The sequence below is a fragment of the Balaenoptera borealis genome (assembly GCF_965194805.1).
Source record: "Balaenoptera borealis genome assembly, chromosome: 1".
Taxonomy (NCBI): domain Eukaryota; kingdom Metazoa; phylum Chordata; class Mammalia; order Artiodactyla; family Balaenopteridae; genus Balaenoptera; species Balaenoptera borealis.
In genome coordinates, this window is record NC_138860.1 from 193,756,405 (window position 1) to 193,775,223 (window position 18,819).

At 68.5% G+C, this 18,819-nt stretch overlaps 2 protein-coding genes across 6 annotated transcripts; one reads left to right on the top strand and one right to left on the bottom strand.

The window, feature by feature from the left end:
* The first annotated feature begins 1,713 nt into the window (after window positions 1-1,713).
* DVL1 (dishevelled segment polarity protein 1) lies at window positions 1,714-13,656 on the top strand. Of its 5 annotated transcripts, XM_082342785.1 has the most exons (16): window positions 1,715-2,007; window positions 7,362-7,431; window positions 7,559-7,680; window positions 7,963-8,066; window positions 8,309-8,447; window positions 8,677-8,770; window positions 8,849-8,918; window positions 9,001-9,140; window positions 9,216-9,292; window positions 9,376-9,443; window positions 9,578-9,730; window positions 10,351-10,482; window positions 10,567-10,734; window positions 10,822-11,028; window positions 11,727-11,766; window positions 12,296-12,429. In XM_082342785.1, the coding sequence occupies exons 1-15, from the start codon at window positions 1,838-1,840 to the stop codon at window positions 11,735-11,737; spliced, it is 1,725 nt and encodes a 574-aa protein (XP_082198911.1). In that variant the 5' UTR covers window positions 1,715-1,837; the 3' UTR covers window positions 11,738-11,766; window positions 12,296-12,429. The 5 variants fall into 5 exon arrangements, with proteins under 5 accessions (XP_082198910.1, XP_082198911.1, XP_082198907.1 ...); XM_082342781.1 differs by lacking the exon at window positions 11,727-11,766 and having other exon boundaries at window positions 1,716-2,007; window positions 12,296-13,656; XM_082342782.1 differs by lacking the exon at window positions 11,727-11,766 and having other exon boundaries at window positions 1,717-2,007; window positions 9,578-9,655; window positions 12,296-13,656.
* Window positions 13,621-18,805, bottom strand: TAS1R3 (taste 1 receptor member 3). The gene is given in 9 exon segments (XM_082343121.1): window positions 13,621-15,002; window positions 15,004-15,247; window positions 15,250-15,645; window positions 15,648-15,698; window positions 15,701-16,029; window positions 16,031-16,439; window positions 16,442-16,757; window positions 16,834-17,147; window positions 17,150-18,805. Coding segments are annotated over 9 exon segments (2,811 nt in total). The 5' UTR covers window positions 17,427-18,805; the 3' UTR covers window positions 13,621-14,527.
* Window positions 18,806-18,819: the final 14 nt, after the last annotated feature.

The window sequence follows — 18,819 nt, forward strand, 5'->3', positions numbered from 1 at the left end:
CCCGGTCCCACAGTGGCCACATGCCACTGGACAAGGCCCTTCCTGTCAGGGCTCAGGTTCTGGCCACACACTCAGGCCCCTTGCAGGGCCCCAGCCCGACCACATCAGCATCAGTCCCGGGATTGGCCTCTGGCTACCAGCCTCTGTCCTGTGACTTGGGCTGAGGGTCAGGTGGTCAGGTGGGAGAGAGGTTCAGGGGCAGGAGTGCAGCTGAGGCATCAGAGCCCCTGCATCTGTGTGACTGGCAGCCATTTGTGCCTGGCCTGGGGGATCTGGTCCCCTGGTGAGCTCTCAGAGTCTTCCTAACCCTGAACACCCAGAAGAGAGCCATGGTGTACCCTTCCTCTAAGGCAGTCCTGCCTGGGGAAACTGAGCCCCGAGGGGAGAAAGCCCAGGGATTGGCTGAGCGGGTGCCCACCTCACAGAGCCCAGGGGAGTGGAGGTCAGGACCCCTGCCTAGGTTCACCTGGGGGTGGTCCCCGGCCTGGACTCAGGGACTTATGGCCAAACTCTGGCTCCTCCAGTCAGTGATGGACTAATGAGTTCTCTTCTTGTGCTGGCCCACTGCGTGAGGATGGTCGTGACCTGACAGATGGGAGAGTCCCAGCTCCAGCCAGCTTCAAGGCGGGGCGCTGGGGACGGGCCTCACAGCAGCATGTGCCGCCCACCGGCAAAACTCTCAGGCCGCATCCTAGGGCCTCTCCCTTCTCACTCTTGCCAGCGTGGGCCTCCTTCTAGTGGCCTCAAGTTTTCCTCCTTGGGTGGGGTAGGGAGAGCCGCTCTCCCCATTGGGCTGGACCCTTCACAGCCGGAGGGGCGCTGCTCCGAGTCTCCCTTGACCCCAGGCAGGAGGACCCCAGGCAGGTTCGATGGACAGCGGCCGGGAAAAGGATCCCTACACCTGCTGCCAGAAGCACCGTGCCCCTGCGTGCGCACAGCTGCCCGCACTGACCCCGCTGTCGCCTGAGCATCACATACACGTGCTCACACTTGCATTCCCTCGTCCACGCGTGCACCGGCATTCACTTGGCCCGTGTTTCTCGGAACCCCCGTGCGACCCGGCAGAGGGCGCGCCAGCTCGGAGCTGGCACGGGGGCGCAATGTGACCGAGTGTCGTCGGCTCCGGCCCGGACACAATTCTCAGCTTCCCGCGGTGCCCCCGCAGCCCGCCGATGTGACCACGGCGCCTCCGGACTCTGAAGAGGAGGAGGACCGGAGCCTGGCCGCGCGGAACCCCTCCGAGGGCTCCAGGCCGGGTGCAGAGCTTCCTGAGGGCCCCCACCCACCTCCTCCCCGCGGGGCGCGCCCGGCCGCCCAAGGGCCGAGAGCCGGGCGCCGAGGGCTGCCGGCCTGTGCACGCCGCGGCCGGGAGACGCGCCCGCCAGGGTCTCTGGGCCTGGACGCAGGCAGGGAGGCCCCGCCCTCGCCGCGCCCGCGCGTGCGCAGCCCCGCCCCCGGGCCGCGGGCAGCCCGGTGACGTCAGGCCCGCCGCTCTCTGGCGCCCCCCGCGGCCGCGCGCAGCAGGGCCCGCGGTCCCTTTAACGCGCGGCCCGAGGGGGCGGCGGCGGGGCGCACGGACGCGGCGGGCCTCGCGCCCTCCCTGCCTGCGTCCCGGGCTGGGGGCGCATGGGTGGCCGCGGGCGGCGGGGCAGCAGCCGGGGTGTGCGCGGGGCCGGGGCCGGGGCTGAGGCCGGCAGGGCGGGCGGGGCCGGAGCGGCCGGGCGGGGGCGCGGGGGCCTGGTCGCGGCTGGGCCGGGAGCGGCGCGCGGGCGGGGCGCGGGCCGGCGGCGGGGAGGCGCCCGCGTCCAAGGCCCGGGCCGGGCCTGAGCGCCGCGCCATGGCGGAGACCAAGATCATCTATCACATGGACGAGGAGGAGACGCCGTACCTGGTCAAGCTGCCCGTGGCGCCCGAGCGCGTCACGCTGGCCGACTTCAAGAACGTGCTCAGCAACCGGCCCGTGCACGCCTACAAATTCTTCTTCAAGTCCATGGACCAGGACTTCGGGTCAGTGGGCCACAGGGCCTGTGCGCGGGCGCGCGTGTGGGCACCTGTCTGCGCCAGGCGGGGCAGATCCTGGGGCTGTGACCCGGGCGGTGCCTCCCCGTGCCTGCGCACCCCGGTGCGGTGTGTCCCACCTGTCTGTGCCCTGAGCAGGGGACGCCTGGGCCCCTGACTGCCTGCCCAGGAGCCTGAGAGCTCTGGACGGTGGGCAGGCGAGGGTCCTGGCTTCTCCACCTTCCCTGGGTCCTGTCCTGAGTGTGTGTGACTTGCGGTGGAGGTCTGTAGTCCAGGTCGACCTCGAAAATACCACCTTGGCACCTGTCAGGCTCAGGGTTCTCTGCCCCCCTTATGTGGAGGACAGATGCTTAGGGATGGCCTGGAGAGCTTGCGATTCATGGGGCTTGGGGTCAGAGGAGTGTCCGAGTATTGGGGGGGGAGGGGTTGGGGTGGGGACAGGGTGCCGGCCACCCAGTGGGTTCCCAAGTTAGCATGGGGGAAATGAGGTGATCTGGGACAGGGGCACAGATCTGTCTGCTGGGGTCTGCAGACATTTCTGGAGGCTCAGGATAGCCTCCTCCTGACCCCCTTCTCCAGGGCCCTCGGGACAGGGCAGAGGTCAAGGGTCACTGGGGAACATGGGGCTTTATTCCACCCGCCCCTGCCCTGGGGTTGCTGGCCACAGAGCCTCTGTCCCTGCTGAGCCACATGGCACTTGGGTTCCTGGGAGCGGCCCAGGCCAACTGCTGACTCGGGGCAGCTTCTGTGTCAGCGTCCCCATGTCTGCCCTTAGCGGTGGCTGTCCTGGCCGTGGGGACTTCCCGCTTGTGCTGGGCTGGGCCTCTGGAACGGTGAGCGGTGAGCTGGAGGCTGGCTGTCCGCTTGAGGCCTGACCCGGCACAGCCACGGGTAACCTGAGTCCCCTGCTCAGCGGTGCTGGGGGGGGGCGGGGGGGGGCACGCAGAGGCCTCGTGCGCCGAGCAGGTGTGCCTGGGTGCCCTCAGGCAGCCCGTGTCCTTGTCTGTGGCTGCGTCTCGGGACTTTGACATTGAGGCCATTTCCTGGATTCTGCGGTTTGCATGGGCCCTGGGCAGGCCCAGGTCAGGTCAGGCTGAGGCCACTTTGTGGCTCTCAGGAAGGCCTGAGGGACATGTGGGCAGCTGGACTCTCTCATACCTCCCCAACACCAGGGAGAGGCAGAGAAGGGGGCATGTGCTCTTGGCAGCCCCCAGCCCTGCCGGGCTCGTGTTAGGAGCCACCCCCAGGCTGGGCTCCACAGGGTGGGGCATTGATCTGGGGAGCCTGCCCTCGCTGGGTGATCTCCTGCAGTCTCACTGCTCTGGGTCTGCTCTGCTTTGGCTGTGAGCACTGGGTATGTGAAAGGGTGCTTTTGTTTTTAACTTAGTTTATTATTTCAACAAAAATTACTGAAGTCACACACACTTTGTCACAAACCAAAACCAGCAGGGAATGTGTGGCACAGTGTGTGCCCAGCCCCCTAGTTTGCTGCCCTTGGACCATGATCTGGGGTGCATCCTGAGGGCGCTGACCCTGGTCCTCCGTCTGGTAGCTGCTGAGCTGCAGAGACCCCTGCCCCCATCAAGGTGCACTCCCAGCAGAGGCTGGGCCTGCTGGAGGATTTGCAGGACCCATGGGTGCCCTGACCTAGGAGGTCAGTGGGCAGGGAGATCTGGGTCTTGAAGCACGAGTAGGAGTTCTTCAGGTTGTCTCAGCATGACTGGGATGCGGGGGGAGAGAACAAGACTGGGCTAGTAAACTGGACTGGGACAGGGGGAGGGATTGGGGTGACTCTGGAAGGTGCAATGGGCAGACAGAGCAGGGGAGGCTCACCTTATTCCCCACCCCCCAGACCTCTGGTTTGTGGCCTGTTGGCCTCAGGGACCCTTGGAGAGGATCTGCCTCCTTCCTCCCCTCCCCTGAGGTCTACCTACAGAGCTCCAAGTTTTATTTATTCTGTAGAATCATTTACTCAGTGTAATAAATTTCCTCTGGGAGGGGCTGAATAGTCACTCACACTTTAGTATAAACGAGAGCTGGAGGCTCACCCTAGATACCTAGTGGATGTAGATGGAGGTTGGGGAAAGTGGCGGCAGGTCCTGGCTGGGCTGGGGCAGCAGCCCCCTCATAAGAGGGGTGGCCTCAGATTGGGGACTATGAGGGCAACTGGTGAGCCTGGGCTTCCTGCCCCAACCCCTCAGCCCACTGTGGGCTGGGCCCTGAGTTCCTGGGGCCTCTGTTCCTGGCCACGGCTGGCCAGGAAGGGAACCCCTTCCCTTACTAAGTCTAAGGTGTGGCCACCGCCACGTGCTCTGGGCCGGGTCCCACTCCCCATGGGCATCTTTGGCTAAGTGGGTGGCGAGTCCTGCGCCCACCTCCCACTTTTCCCATGCAGGTCGCAGGTTTTGTGTCCCAGCGAAGCTGGGGAGGGTCTCTGGACTTGTGCTGGGCTGGCCTGGAGGTGCCAGGCGTCGGGTTTGGTGAGTGGCAGTGCAGGGAGACGTCTGGGCCCAACCTTTGGGCTGAGCGGCAGAGGGGGAGGGTGTCTGGCTCACAGGTTTCTGCTGCCAGAGCTGCCTTGCCGATTCCAGGCCTGGCTGGACTTGGCAGTGGCCCTGGCCCCGGCATCTCTGCACCAGGAGCTCCGGCCTGTGGGGCCATCTGTCTGTGGGCCCTGGGGGGTGCAGTGGGGGGCTGCGCTTGGCCTGGCCCAGGCTGCCCGAGCTCCCACTCTGCCCGCCATCTGGGGTCAGTGCCCTCAGTGGTGTTGGGTCACCCCCGGAGCTTGTGGCAGGGCTTGGAGGACTGGGACCCGCTCACCCTGAGGCCTGCAGAGCCTGAGGCTGGGCAGGAGGCAGTGAGGGGACAGAGGAAGGCTCTGTGGGAGCTGAGGACCCCGACCCATGGGGGAACCCTGTGCCTCTGTGGACGCAGTTGGGGCCATCCCACTGGGCCTCTGGGAGCCCAAGGGTCCCCCTGGGCCCCTGACTCAGCTCCAAGGGCCCCGCTCTGAGCAGATTCCTTGGCGGGGCGAGTCTGCGGGGGCAGCGGGTGGGGCTGGGCAGCCCAAGTTCTAGGGTAACTGGGATTTCGCCAGGAATTCTGAGGTTGTGGGCAAGATGCCAACGGGGGTGCCCCTGGGTGGCCACCACGAGGTTCAGTGTCTTCACTGACCACCGCTCCTGAGGTCTACTCTCAGACCCGGGAGGCCCAGCTCGGGAGGGAGCCCTGGGGTTGTGTGGGGGGCATTTCCCCAGGCTTGACCGAGGCCTCCCCCAACCCCACCCCCGACCTTGTCCCTATCCTTGGCCATCGCCGGGGGTGGGCAGCGTTGTGCCCCTGTGCCCTTTGTCCTGGGGGCTGGGGCACCTGCCCCTTCCTCCCTGCTGTCCCGGCCTAGCTGCCCCTCAGCGCCCCAACGCCCGGCGGAGGGCAGGGTGCGCCGTAGTGCAGGCTGCAAGGTGTGCGTTCGCAGGCTGGAGAGGGCCAGGGAAGCAGGGCCTCTGGGCCCTGGGAGGGGCGTTCGTGTGTGGGTGGGCTACATGGGGGCTTCAGGCAGCCCCGGGCGGCGGGTCATCTGGAGGCCCTGGCCGTGTGGGCACTCAGGGTGCTCCTGGGCCCCCCTGCCTGGGGTGTCCGCCTCTGGGGGAGCCAGGCAGGCCCCATGGTGTGAGTCAGAAAGGGCGGGGGCGGGGGGCGGCAGGGGAGGCTGCCGGCCAGGCCACCTGGGCTGTGAAGTGGGAACCAGGTCCCTCCCGGGTCTCTGTTGCCGCAGTCACTCAGAGATGGTGCTCGGGGCCTGCTGGGCCCCCGGGAGGGCTTGCTGCAGCCCCCTGTCTGTTGGCTGCGGCTGGCAGAACCCCAAGCGTCCCCAGGCCACCGCAGGTCTTCCTGGGGTGACAGCCTTCAGTGTGGCCTCCTTGACTAAATCTTGGGCTGGGCCTCGGCCTCCCCAGAGCTCAGCTCTGCCAGACTGTGTTGCGTGAGTGGGGGCCACAAGCACAGTGTCTCCTCCTCACTGGGGAGAGGGGCGTCCTGAGAAACGACTCTTTCTGTCCCTTGTTCTGTCCACCTCATCTGTGCCTGTGTGGCTGGCCCTGGGATGCGTCTGGGGGGGTCACCGAAGGACCCTGGCGGGGTGCGCCCTCCCTCCCAGGCTGGCCCGTCTCCTCCGTCCACTCTGCCCTGAGGCCTTGGGCCCTCTCCTGGTGGGTGGGAGTGTCGTGTGCCACCTGCTGCTGCCGAGGACTAGCCGAGTCGCGGTGTCTGGGCCCAGCGGGCGACAAGGCCGCTTCCCGCCTGGTCTCCCGGCTCCTGTTCCTGCACTGGGCCCAAGTCCCAGGTGTAGGAACCTGCCACGCCGGGCAGGGCTGGCCTCCAGGGGGCGGGGCCTCGGGGCACTCCTGCTGCAGGCCCCGCCCTGCCTGCCCTGCTCTCCGGGCCTCCGGGAGGGAGGCGGAGGCCGCAGTGTGGGATGTGTCTGGGCCACAGCACTGCCCGCCCTGCCCCGTGGCCCTTCCCCTGCTGCCCTCCTCACCCTTTTGAACCTGACACCTGGACCTCCCCAACCAGTTTCTGACCCCAGGGTCATTGGCCTCCTTCCCAGTTAGCATTGCCCTGGCCCTTGGCGACCTGCCTCTCCCACCCCACCCCAAGCCCACCTGACTGTGGGCAGCATTAAAGGATAGGCCAGGGCTAGCCGCTGGGCAGTGGGTATGGCTGGTGGGGCTTGCTGCCCTCCAGGGCCTGAGGCTTCTCTGTGGGCCCAGCTGGCCCTGAGCTTGGCTGCCCTTCCAGGTCTCGAGATGGGCTGGTGCCATGAGTGGGGGTCTGTTTCTGTCTCCCTGGCTGGGCCGATGGGCCAGGAGGGCGGTGGCCTGCCCTCGGAGTGTGTGCGTGTGGGTCTGTGTGTTGTGCCCTCTCGACCTGCCCGTATCTGTGGGGTCTGACTGCGTCCGCATCTTTGCTGAGGCCTGCTGTGAACCAGGCCCTGTTCTAGGCTGGTGCGGTGGGCTCTGCCCTCACCATCCACAGGCCGGGGGGGCACAGAGGCGCAGAGCAAGGCAGATACTCGCATTTTAGGGCCTTCCAGGCAGTGACTCTTGGTGCTGGGAGTGTCTGGGCCCCCTTGGACCTGGGCCCTGGAAGGGACCCTTGGAAGGATGGTAAAGGTTCCTGGGAAGGGAAGTGCTGGGTGGGGGCGTCCGCACAGGCTGACACCTGGGCGTGTGGCTGGACAGCCCGTGTGGCCCGCACCCCGGACGAGCTGGGGGCCCTCCTCCAGAGCCCAGTCCTGGGAGCAGGCCCCCCTGCAGTGACCTCACGGCTGCGTCCGCCCGCAGGGTTGTGAAGGAGGAGATCTCCGACGATAATGCTAGGCTGCCCTGCTTCAACGGCCGCGTGGTCTCCTGGGTGAGTCCACAGGATGCTGGCAGAGGGCCCTGGGCTGCTGGGAGTGGAGGAGGCTGGTCATCTGTGCCCCGGTGCCCTGCCAAGGGTCGCCTGGAAGCCGGTCCCTGAGCCCTGCTCTCCTCCGCAGCTGGTCCTGGCTGAGGGCACACACTCGGATGCAGGGTCTCAGGGCACTGACGGCCACGCAGACCTGCCCCCGCCTCTCGAGCGGACAGGTGGCATCGGGGACTCCCGGCCCCCCTCCTTCCAGTAAGGACCCTGAGGGGTGGCGCTGAGCCCAGTGGTTCTGAGGGGCCTGCGTCCTGCCAGACCTGGTAGGGGTGGGGAGGGGCAGCTGAGCAGGGACCCGCGGTCAGTAGGCGCTGGTCAGCGGAGGAGGGGCGGGCGGAGAGGCCTGGAGCGGGCCAGCGGGCGGATGGGGGCCCCTGCTGGAGTCGGGGTCCCACCAGACGAGGGGAGCAGAGGAGCTGGGAGGGCGTTCGAGGCGTGAGTGGCCCGGCCGCCCCAGCCCAGCCCCCCTCGTCGGCACAGCCCGAATGTGGCCGGCAGCCGAGATGGGATGGACAACGAGACCGGCACGGAGTCCCTGGTCAGCCACCGGCGGGAGCGAGCCCGACGCCGGAACCGCGAGGAGGGTAACGAGGCCACACCCTTGACCTCCCCGGGACCCCAAGGGCACCCCAAGCCCCTGCTGACCCCCAGGTACTGCCCTGTCCAGCGGGGGTCCCTTGGCAGAGGTTCGAGGACCCTAGTGGCTCCCCCAGCAACCCAGCGGTCACCCTGCCAGCTCCCAGGTCAACAGGTGCTCGAGGCTGCAGGGCCGCCCGTGACCTCCAGGGGACCCCACGGCCAGCCCCCCTCCCTGCTGTCCCCACAGCCGCCCGGACCAACGGGCACCCGAGGGGGGACCGGCGGCGGGACCTGGGGCTGCCCCCCGACAGCGCGTCCACCGTGCTGAGCAGTGAACTTGAGTCCAGCAGCTTCATCGACTCGGAGGAGGACGACAACACCAGCCGGTGGGCGAGGGCGGGGGCGCGAGGTGGGGCGGGGCGTGTGCGCAGGTGCGCGCGCGTGTGTCCGTGTGCATGTGCATGTGGGCAGGGTCCCTGCTGGTGGCTCGCTGTCTTGGGGGGGCGGCTTTCCCCAGGTCTGGCCCCACCCCCGCCCCCTGGCCTCAGTTTCCCCAGCTGCGTGGGGGAGGGGGTGGCCAGGCCCTGACTCTGCGCCGACCCCCAACCCCGCCAGGCTGAGCAGCTCCACGGAGCAGAGCACCTCCTCCCGGCTCATCCGGAAGCACAAGCGCCGGCGGCGGAAGCAGCGCCTGCGGCAGACAGACCGGGTAGGTGTGGGCCCGAGCGGGCAGGTGGGTCCCAGCCGCGGTCGCACCCGCAGCCCCTCACCTGGCGCCGCCCCGCAGGCCTCCTCCTTCAGCAGCATCACGGACTCCACCATGTCCCTGAATATCATCACCGTCACGCTCAACATGGGTGAGGCCTCGGTGGGGCGGGTCCCTGGGCCGGGCACGGGGTCCTCGGATGGGGGGCACCTGCTCACCCCACCTCTCTGCAGAGAGGCACCACTTCCTGGGCATCAGCATCGTGGGCCAGAGCAACGACCGGGGCGACGGCGGCATCTACATCGGCTCCATCATGAAGGGCGGCGCCGTGGCCGCCGACGGCCGCATCGAGCCGGGTGACATGCTGCTGCAGGTGCGGGGCCGGGGGAGCCGCCGGGGGGCCAGGGGGCCGGCCCCTGCACCCACCGCGCTGACCCCTCGCCCCCAGGTGAACGACGTCAACTTTGAGAACATGAGCAACGACGACGCGGTGCGGGTCCTGCGGGAGATCGTGTCTCAGACAGGGTGAGGCGCGGGGCGGGCGGGGCGGGGGCTGAGGGGTGGGGGGTCCCCCCGGGGCCTCGCCGTGTGACCCGCCCTCCCTGCAGGCCCATCAGCCTCACTGTGGCCAAGTGCTGGGACCCGACGCCCCGGAGCTACTTCACCATCCCGAGGGGTGAGTGACCCCACGGGGCCAGCGGGGCGGGGGCGGGGGGTGCCCAGCGCAGCCTGAAGGTCCTCTCTCCTCTGCGCCCCTGTGCTCTGCTTTCTCTCCCGCCGTCTGTCTGTTGCCGCGCGGTGGCCGCCCAGCTGACCCCGTCCGGCCTATCGACCCGGCCGCCTGGTTGTCCCACACGGCGGCGCTGACCGGAGCCCTGCCCCGCTACGGTACGAGCCCCTGCTCCAGCGCCGTCACGCGCACCAGCTCGTCCTCACTAACCAGCTCGGTGCCCGGCGCTCCGCGTAAGTGGCGGCTCACGAGATCAGGGAACTGAGGCCCCAGGCGAGGGCCTGGCCGCGGCGCCCACCTGGCACGGTCGCACCCGAGGGCCGTGCCAGGCTTGAGCGTTTGCGCTGCTGCCAGGCCCGCGTGGTCAGACGCGTGCGGCTCCGACTGGGCCCCGCCCTCCTCCCGGCCTCTGTTCACGTGGTGGAGGCGGAAGACGCCTGGAGGGGCCCAGCCAGCCCAGGGGTCTGCGTGCGGGGCGGGGAGGGGCGGCTGTCTGCGTGGGGCCCTCATCCTGCTTTCCTGCCACTAACAAGACTAATAGCCCCGAGCTTGCGGGGGAGGGGGTTGAAGAGGCCCAATCTCCGCCCATGGGGCTCTGGTCTGCAGGGCCGGGGGGCCTCGTCCTGGTTGGACCCGAGATTCTGAGGAAGCGCCTGCAGGGTAGGAGACGAAGGCCCACCCCCGTGCCGGCTCCCTGACCCTGCGGGGCTGTCAAGCAGTGGGGCTGGACCCCCCAGTCACTGGGCCAGCAGAGCCTGGCCTCTGAGGGCTGCGGCAGGTGGGGCCTGGGGTCCGTCTGACCCCCACCCCGTCTGTCAGCCACCCGGGCTGAGGAGGAGGCCGTGCCTTGCAGAGCTGGAGGAGGTGCCGCTGACGGTGAAGAGTGACATGGGCGCTGTCGTGCGGGTCATGCAGCTGCCGGACTCAGGCCTGGAGATCCGCGACCGCATGTGGCTCAAGATCACCATCGCCAACGCCGTCATCGGTGAGGGTCCCAGGGCCAGCAGAGGGGGCGGGGCGGGGACGGGGCGGCCGGGGGCCCCTGCCTGACGTCCGCCTGCCATGCCAGGGGCGGACGTGGTGGACTGGCTGTACACACACCTGGAGGGCTTCCGTGAGCGGCGGGAGGCGCGCAAGTATGCCAGCAGCATGCTGAAGCGCGGCTTCCTGCGGCACACGGTGAACAAGATCACCTTCTCCGAGCAGTGCTACTACGTCTTCGGGGACCTGTGCAGCAGTGAGTAGGGGCTGCGGGGCGGGGTCCCCAGAGGGCCCGCCCACCCCGCCCTCACCCCCACCCCCACCCCCGCCTCCCCCTCCGCAGATCTCGCGGCCCTGAACCTCAACAGCGGCTCTAGCGGGGCCTCGGATCAGGACACGCTGGCCCCGCTGCCCCACCCGGCCGCCCCCTGGCCCCTGGGGCAGGGCTACCCCTACCAGTACCCGGGGCCCCCACCCTGCTTCCCGCCCGCGTATCAGGACCCCGGCTTCGGCTACGGCAGCGGCAGTGCTGGCAGTCAGCAGAGTGAAGGTGAGGGCCTCCCGCCCGGCCGCCACACCTTCCCCACCGCCTGGCTCTGCCCTGTGTGCCGGCTCCCCCACCCTGTGCGCTCCCATCCGCTCTGTGCTTGGGCCCTGGGTGGCTCCTTCTAGAAGGGGCGAGTGGTCGAAGGGGGCCAGGGAGAAGAACCCGGAGGCTTCAGGGGTTGCGTGTGGGGGCCGGTGCTTCAGCCGTGGCAGAGGCCGGAGGTGGTGTGAGAAGGATGGGGGCGTCGGGGTGTGGTGGCCCCGGTGGGGGAGCGGCACGGGGACCCCAGGACACAGTGGAGGACAGAGACCTCCGCCTTCCACATGCAGCCGGAGGTGACAGTTTCATAGACGGCCCAGCCCAATGCTGGGATGTGTGGGGCAGCTGAGCGGGAAGCTTGGGGTGTCCCTGAGGAGGGGACCTGTTGGAAGTGTCCCGAGGCTGAGTGGGGTCAGTGAGGCCCGTGGGCCCATGCCCCCAGCGTCCGGGGAGAGGTCTGGTGGCTGGCCCAGTGGACCCAGAAAGGGATGGGGAGACAGGAGAGTGGATCGGAGGGTAGCGGTATCCAAGGGGAAGCCGTGTTGGGCACCTGTGGACCCTGGACAGGCCCAGCCGGCGGGGTCACGCCCTGGTAGCAGGGTGTGGGTGCCCAGCCGGGCCTGCTGTGTAACTCGTCTATCCCTTGCTTTGTGCTGGGCAAGCCTTAGACTGAAGGACTAGCGGAACGGACCCTCGGGGCCGGTAAGCCAGGGTCCTGCCCGGCGTCCCTCCCGGCACGTCCCCAGCCAGTGGGCGTCTTCAGGTTCCCGACACTTCCTGAGCCCAGGAGGGGCTGAGCCGAGTGGCCAGCCAGGGCTCCGGGGTCAGATGAAAGGCGGGTCTTGGGTGGGGAGCCCAAGATGGCCGGCAGGTGTGCCGAGCACACACGGCCTTCTCTGGGCCTCAGTTTCTCAGCTGCAAGACCAGGCCCTCGGTTCAGGCACTGGGGTGAGGAGTGGGGGCACTGAGCTGGCCCCAGTGTCCCTGCCTGTCTGCCACTGCCCCCCCCCGCACCCCCCCCTCCCCCCCCCCCAGCCTGCTGTAGCTGCTCCTGCTTCCCTGGGCGGGGCCGGCCCAGCCCTCGTGTCTGCATGGCTCCCCCCCTCCACCTGCACCCCGGCTCAGGACCACCAGGTTCTGCCCCTGGTTGTCTTCGCAATGGCCGGCTGTCTTGGAAGAGGCAAGGCCTGGCACTGACCGTCCCATTCCTCTCCCCCCTTCTTGACCCCAGGAAGCAAAAGCAGTGGGTCCACCCGGAGCGCTGGCGGGAGCAGCCGTCGGGCCCTGGGGCGCGAGAAGGAGAGCCGGTCGGCTGGAGCTGGGGGCAGTGGCAGCGAGTCGGACCACACAGTGCCAAGCGGGGTGGGCAGCGGCGGCTGGCGGGAGCGTCCTGCTAGCCAGCTCAGCCGTGGCAGCAGCCCGCGCAGCCAGGCCTCGGCCGCCGCCCCAGGGCTCCCCCCGCTGCACCCGCTGACAAAGGCGTACTCGGTGGTGGGCGGGCCGCCTGGGGGGCCGCCTGTCCGGGAGCTGGCCGCTGTCCCCCCAGAGCTGACGGGCAGCCGCCAGTCCTTCCAGAAGGCCATGGGGAACCCCTGTGAGTTCTTTGTCGATATCATGTGACCAAGGAGAGAGTGCTTCCAAGCCTGGCCGTGGGGCAGCCAGTGGTCCTGCTGCCCCTGCAGGAGGGTGCTGCACCTGGAGCTGTGGCCTTCGTGGCTTTCCTGGGCCAGACCAGCCTCTGCTTTGTGCCATGGGGTCTGGGCCTGGCCAGAGTGGCAGCAGGCTAGAGGGGAGGGGCTGAGGGCAGCCCAGGCCACCGTAACCTGGATGGCAGCCCGTCCACTCCTGGCCAGAGCAGCTGTGTCTGTGCAGACCCTGGTGGGGGGGCCTCCATCTCCCTGTGCTCAGGCAGGTCTGACCTGCCCCCCTTGGCGTGTGCCTCAGGGACCCGCACTCGCCCACAGTGCTGTGCACAGGGCCTCAGGTTGAGCTGAGAGGTGGCCGCTAGGCCTGGGCCCCCCTCTTCACCCGGTTCACAGGCCCCACCCCCGATCCTGCCCAGGCCGGGGTGGGGGGCCCTCTCGGGGGTAGGGTCCTAGCCCCGAGGCCTCTCTGTGGCTGCCCAGGGTAGGGATCTAATTTATTTATTTATTGCCTGGCCTGTGTGCTCCACGGGGTGGCGGCCAAGTCAGCTGTCCCCCACTCCCAGCCACTGGAGCAGAGTTTCATGTATTCCCCCCGCACCCCGCAGGGACACACGGTGTGTCGGACGGTGTGCGGGAGGACGGTGAGGGGGAGATGGCAGGAGAGGGAAGGTGACCCTGAGGGCGAGGGCCACAGATGCACACAGCTGCTGCCGGGGCGGGGCCTGGGGCAGAGGGCGTGGCCAACTCGCCCCTCCCCGCGGTCCTGGGGTGGCCGCCCACACACGCACGCACGCACGCACGCACGCTGCTCCCGCCCAGCGTCGCTGGCCTGCACACGTCTGCACTGTAGATACCGAATGGAGCTGGAGCGTCGTCCGGATAGTTAATAGAGCTGCTTCTGTGTAAATGCTATTTTAAACACTAAAAAGCATTTAATTTTATGGGACTGATGTGTGATCTGTGTCTCTTTTTTCCCACTTTAGGAGATTGGGGTGCAGGGGCCGGGTCAGCTTCCCCAGGGTCCGGCCGAGAGCTGACCCAGGACTGGCTAGGTGCTGTCCTCTGGGTGCCAGCTCAGCGACAAGGCCCTGGCTGCAGCAGTCCTGGCGGGCGGTCTTCTGTCCGTGGTGCTGGGGTTGGGGGGGAGGGGGGAGGGGGGAGGGGTGGTCTGTCCTTGCGGCTGGTGCTGGCCTTGGTGCTGACCCCCCACCCTGGCCGGGCTCTGTCCGCGGTGCTGGAGGTGACTGACCACATTCTACTGGCTCACTGACCAGGGACAGAGAAGGAAGCTGGGTGCCCCCTCCTTCCTGAGCGGGTCTCTGCCCTGCACTGGGGCCCACAGTCAGGCACACACCCCTGCAGAAGGGTCAAGAAAGTCCCACCCCACCCACCAACCTCCCACTCCTACGATGCTTGGACGGGATGCTGGGTGGGGGCCCCAGGCTGGGCCCAGCCAGGCAAGTGGTACCCAGCTTTGCCTTCACATGGTTTGGCTGGGGGCTTTCCTGAACGCTCAGCCTGGGCTACGGGGGGCCCCGAGGAAGCCTCCATGAGCCTCTGTCTGGAACAGTGGCGCTGGGTCATCTGTGCAGGCCAGGGCTTGGCTGGTACAGGGACAGAGCCTGACTCTGGGGCCCCAGGGGTTGAGATCCCACGGAGCTGAGGCCCCTTATGCACTCTGGAGGTCACTGTGGGGTCAAGGTCAGCAGAACGTAGGGCTGGGGAGTCGCAGCGGAGTTGGAGCACAGTCTGCAGGTTGCGGCATAGGGACTCGGTCTGGGGGCACCTTGACTGCGTATGAGTTCACTGGGGTGAGGTCACTGGGTCAGGGGTCGCTTGTTTTTTCCCTGAGTCTCCTCCCCGCCCCCACTGCCGCCTCGCCCTCTGGCATCGCCAGGACCCCCTCTCAGGAAGAACTCAGGGGTGTTGAGGTCCGGCCGCCACAGCAGCAGGTAGCACTTAGGCAGGTGGAAGGTGCCCATGATGCCCAGCACACAGAAGAGGATGGCGCCCATCTGCACGGCGGGCTGGGAGACCACATGCACGTTGGCAAAGAGGGCGACGAAGGAGACCCAGGTGATGAAGTAGGCCAGCATGGCAAAGGTCAGGCCGCGGGCGCCGTTGTAGCCCCCGGGCTGGCTCTTTACCAGGAAGGTGCCCAGAAAGCAGAGGAAAGCCAGCGTGGCGTTGGTGGCGTGCACCAGGCCGAAGCTGACCCAGGAGTGCAAGTGGCAGTGCACCAGCGCCTCCGTGGGCGGCACTTGCCAGCCTGTCGCCGCCTCCGGTGGGAAGGTACCAGCCAGCGCCCCACAGGCGGCTGCAGAGCTGGTCTGCCCAGCTCGGCGGCAGCTCTGACCCCACAAAGATCTCAGCCGCCTGCAGGAAGGGTGTGCTCTGGCAGCCGGTGAGCGGGAGGTGGTGCAGCGGCGGCTGGGCCAGGCAGCTGGCAGGGCTGGGCCGGCCGGGAAACAGGAGGACGCTGAGGCAGACGAGGCCCAGGCAGAGCAGGCCTGCGGCCCCCCCCGAGGCCCGAACCATGGGCTGTGCCGGCGCCAGATGAGGAGTCCCAGGGCTGCCAGCACCAGGCCCAGAGCCAGGCCCAGAGCAGAAGCAGCCCCAGGAACTCGGGCCGGCGGGGGAGGCACCGGTGCTCCAGTCCGGGGACCCGTGGTCCTGGTCACACTTGCTGCAGCGGGCGTCGTCTGGGGCGGGGGGAGGAGAGGGGGGTGCTGGGGGCCGTCGGCTTCCCCCAGCCTCGCCCCTGCCACGGCGTCTGGCCTCAGAGCCAGGCCTGTGCCCCCGACCCTGCGGGGACCCGCCCTCGCTCGTGCGACGGCGTGGGAAGGCCCCCCGGAGGGCTCACCTGGGTGGCGCTGGTAGCTGCCAGCCTTGCAGTCGGCGCCGCCGTAACGGCAGGAGCGGAAGCCCTTCACACGCGCACCTGGCCCTCCCTGCACTGCCGCGAGCGCTGGGGCTGCCTCAGGCAGGGCTGGCGCTCACCTGGCTTCCCTGCGTGTGCCAGCTCGTCTGGGAGTGCCAGAGCTGCAGGCTGCCGTTGAAGGTGCCCACGGTGCGCAGTGTGGGCGTCCCGTCCCGCCGTGCCCACAGCTTCAGGTCGTGATCCACGCCCACGTTCCCGTTGGTGTCAAACCGCACGCTCAGGTGGTGCGTGTTCTCCGGGAGCTGGCGGGGGTGGGGGCGGGCGGGGAGCCCCCCCCGGCCCAGACCTGCCCCCACCGTCCCTCCTCCCTGGGGGCGCTGGGGGCACAGCTCCCGTGCCCTCACCTGCCAGGGCCGCACGGGCTCCCTCGCAGGGCAGCGTGTTGTGGAGCGCCTGGGCCACGCCGTACACGGCTGCGAAGGCCGCGAAGGTCTGGCGGTGCAGCAGCCCGTCGGTCTCGTTCTCCAGGGTGATGCGGTCACACTGGGGGCAGCGCGGCCCCACCACGTGCTCCTCCAGGCCTGGCTGCCCTGCGTCCGGCGAGGCGCGGTAGGTGGGGGCGGCGGCCAGGGCCAGGCGCGTCCGCACGTAGGACGGGAACTCGGGCATCTGGGCGCCCTGACGCGGGACGCCGAGCACGGTGCCCACCCGGTCCATGCCGGGCAGCGTCATGACGAGGTTTGAGGGCAGCCAGGCCTCGCTGGCCACCCACACCTTGGGCGAGAGCCTGCAGCGGATGCTGTAGCTGAAGAGGGTGCGGGCAGCGCAGGCGGAGGAGAACACCACACCACCTGCACGCTGCTCTGGTTCACCCGGCGCAGCAGGCCCTGCACGGAGCCCAGCCGCGGGCTGCCGGCTCGGGGCAGCGGCACCCGGCCCTCGTGCGCGATGCAGGTGCTCTTGGCGTCGGCCAGGCCAAAGAAGAGGCTCAGGCCCTGCCGGCTGTACTCGTCGTCGCTGCCCACGGCGGCCACCCAGGTCCAGTGCAGCTCCCGCAGCAGCTCCACCCCGGCCGCCGCCTGCACGCGGTCGCTGGGCACCGTGCGGAAGGAGGACGGGAACGTGTTGCGGCTGCTCAGCCAGTCCGTGCTGGCGCCGTAGCTGACCTGCGGGCCCAAGGCAGCTCCTGACGCAGGGGCTCCCGAGGCGGGCAGGAGGGGGGACGCGGGCTGGGGGTCGCACGTGGGGCATGAGGAAGAAGCTGAAGAACTTGCCGGTGACCAGGGCGACCTCGGACGAGTGGGGCCCGATGACGGCCAGCACGTGGGGCTGGTACTGCATATAATCGCAGTAGGCGGCGACGCTGCGGCTGCCGGCCTTGGCCATGAACACCAAGCCGGGCTTCACGGCGACCACGGGCTCCCAGCACGTGTCGAGGAGGTTGTAGCCCAGGCGCAGCCCGGGGATCAGGGTGGACCCGCTGTTGATCTCCTCCACGGCCATCGTCGTGGCCAGCGCCCAGAGCAGCCCAGGGGACGAGAGCGTCCTCAGCTGAGCCCAGGGGGGAAGAGCCCCCCCAGCACGTAGTCCCCTGGCCGGCTGAGCTGCCGGAACAGGCACAGCGGGGCCCCTGCCCTGACGCCCAGGACAGCCACGAGGCCCAGGAGAGCCAGGCCTGGCATGGCAGGTGGCAGCTTCCAGCAGCGACAGCAAGTGGGCAGACTGACCGGGGCCCCAGATACGGGGAGTCGGGGCGGGGAGGGGCGGAGGATTTGTTCAGCAAAGCACTTGCTTGTCCTCACCTGCCAGCTCGGGGCCCTGGAGACGTCCTCCATCTCCTTCCTGGGCCCCACAGGTGTGCTCACGTTGGACTCTTATCCTGATGCCACCACTAGGCTCTCTGGCTGACAGTGACCCGGGCAGGCAGGCTTTGGGCAGCCACTGACTGCGACCTTGCTACCTGCCTGTGCCCAAGCCCCTGGCACCCACCTATTCCTGGAGAGGAGTCACCCCGGACCCGTCTGCCAGAGGGGCCTGGATTCTCCGGCTGCCTGAGACAGGCTTGGAGGTGCCAGTGCCCCAGGGAGTAGGCACAGAAACACTCCCTCCAGCCCTGGGGAGGCAGTCGGCACTCGGGGCGGGGGAATGCAGGAGTGGCTCCCTCGGCAGGCCCAGGGGCAGCCTGCGGGGGGGTGTCCCACAGCCCTGCAGACCAGCCAGGAGGACAATGGATGGCTGGCTGGCCCGGCTTCCACCCCGCGGCTGGGGTGGGGAGGGTCCCGAGGGGGAGGCCGTGGGCTCTCGGCCTGCCTGGGGACAGTGCACCTTGAGGGTCTAAGGCCTAGAAGCTGCGGGGCCCCGTGGCTGGCCGTGCTCACACGGGCCTGGGCCCTGCCTGTGCGGGCCGGGCTCACACAGCTGGGCCTGAGGAGCGGCAGGCAAGCGAGGGAGGAAATGCTGTAACCAAACGGGCTGCTGCAGCCAGGTCAGCCCCAGGGTGTGCCGGGAACCTGGGGGCCAGGCCAGCAGCTCCCGCTTAGCCTCCGGGTGCCCGAGGACCCGTCTCCCCCAGTCTAGGGCTGGGGGCCTCACTGACACTAGGCCACAGGCACCCAGAGGAGCTGGGGGAGGCTAGCGATGGCCCTGGGGTACGGTGGGGCCCGGCAAACATTTATGGGACGTGGTCTAGGGATCCAGTCCTTGCCTGTCCCCACTGCCCTGTGGGGCGCGCACACATGGCACAGCACATACGCTACATGCACGCGCAGGACCTGCATCTGCACCATTGCACGCACACGTGCACACACGTGCAGCCCTCGCTCTCTGGCCCGGGGGAACCCCAGGCTGTTCCCCCAGAGTCACTGGCCTTTGCAGGCACCATACCAGACTCTGGTCCCCGCTGGGTGTGGGGACTTGGGAGGTGGCTTGTGCTGGGCACTGCTCTTCAGTTCTGGCCTTCGGGCAGCGGCTGAGAGGACCCTCCCTGACAGGCATCCTCCTTCTGTCCAGGCCACTGCCACGGCGCGAGCACCCCCCTCCACTGGCTGCAGTCCAGGCGAATTTCCTTCTCTCTACACGGCGGCGTGTGGCTGGCCTCAGACCTGCGTTTCCAACTCAGCCACTTAGGTGATTCTGTGACTCAGTTTTCTCACCTGTAAAGTGGGGATACTGTGGACCTTGGCAACAGACGGGGCTTGGCAGGGCTAAAGCGTGCACACAGACGGGCAG

Excerpts from the sequence above, each read along its gene's own strand:
- DVL1 (XM_082342781.1), top strand. The coding sequence starts at position 1,838 with ATGGCGGAGACCAAGATCATCTATCACATGGACGAGGAGGAGACGCCG. Across the intron at positions 8,771-8,848 it reads GCCTGCGGCAGACAGACCGG|GCCTCCTCCTTCAGCAGCAT; the intron begins GTAGGTGTGGGC and ends GCCGCCCCGCAG. Across the intron at positions 9,141-9,215 it reads CGGGTGACATGCTGCTGCAG|GTGAACGACGTCAACTTTGA; the intron begins GTGCGGGGCCGG and ends CCTCGCCCCCAG.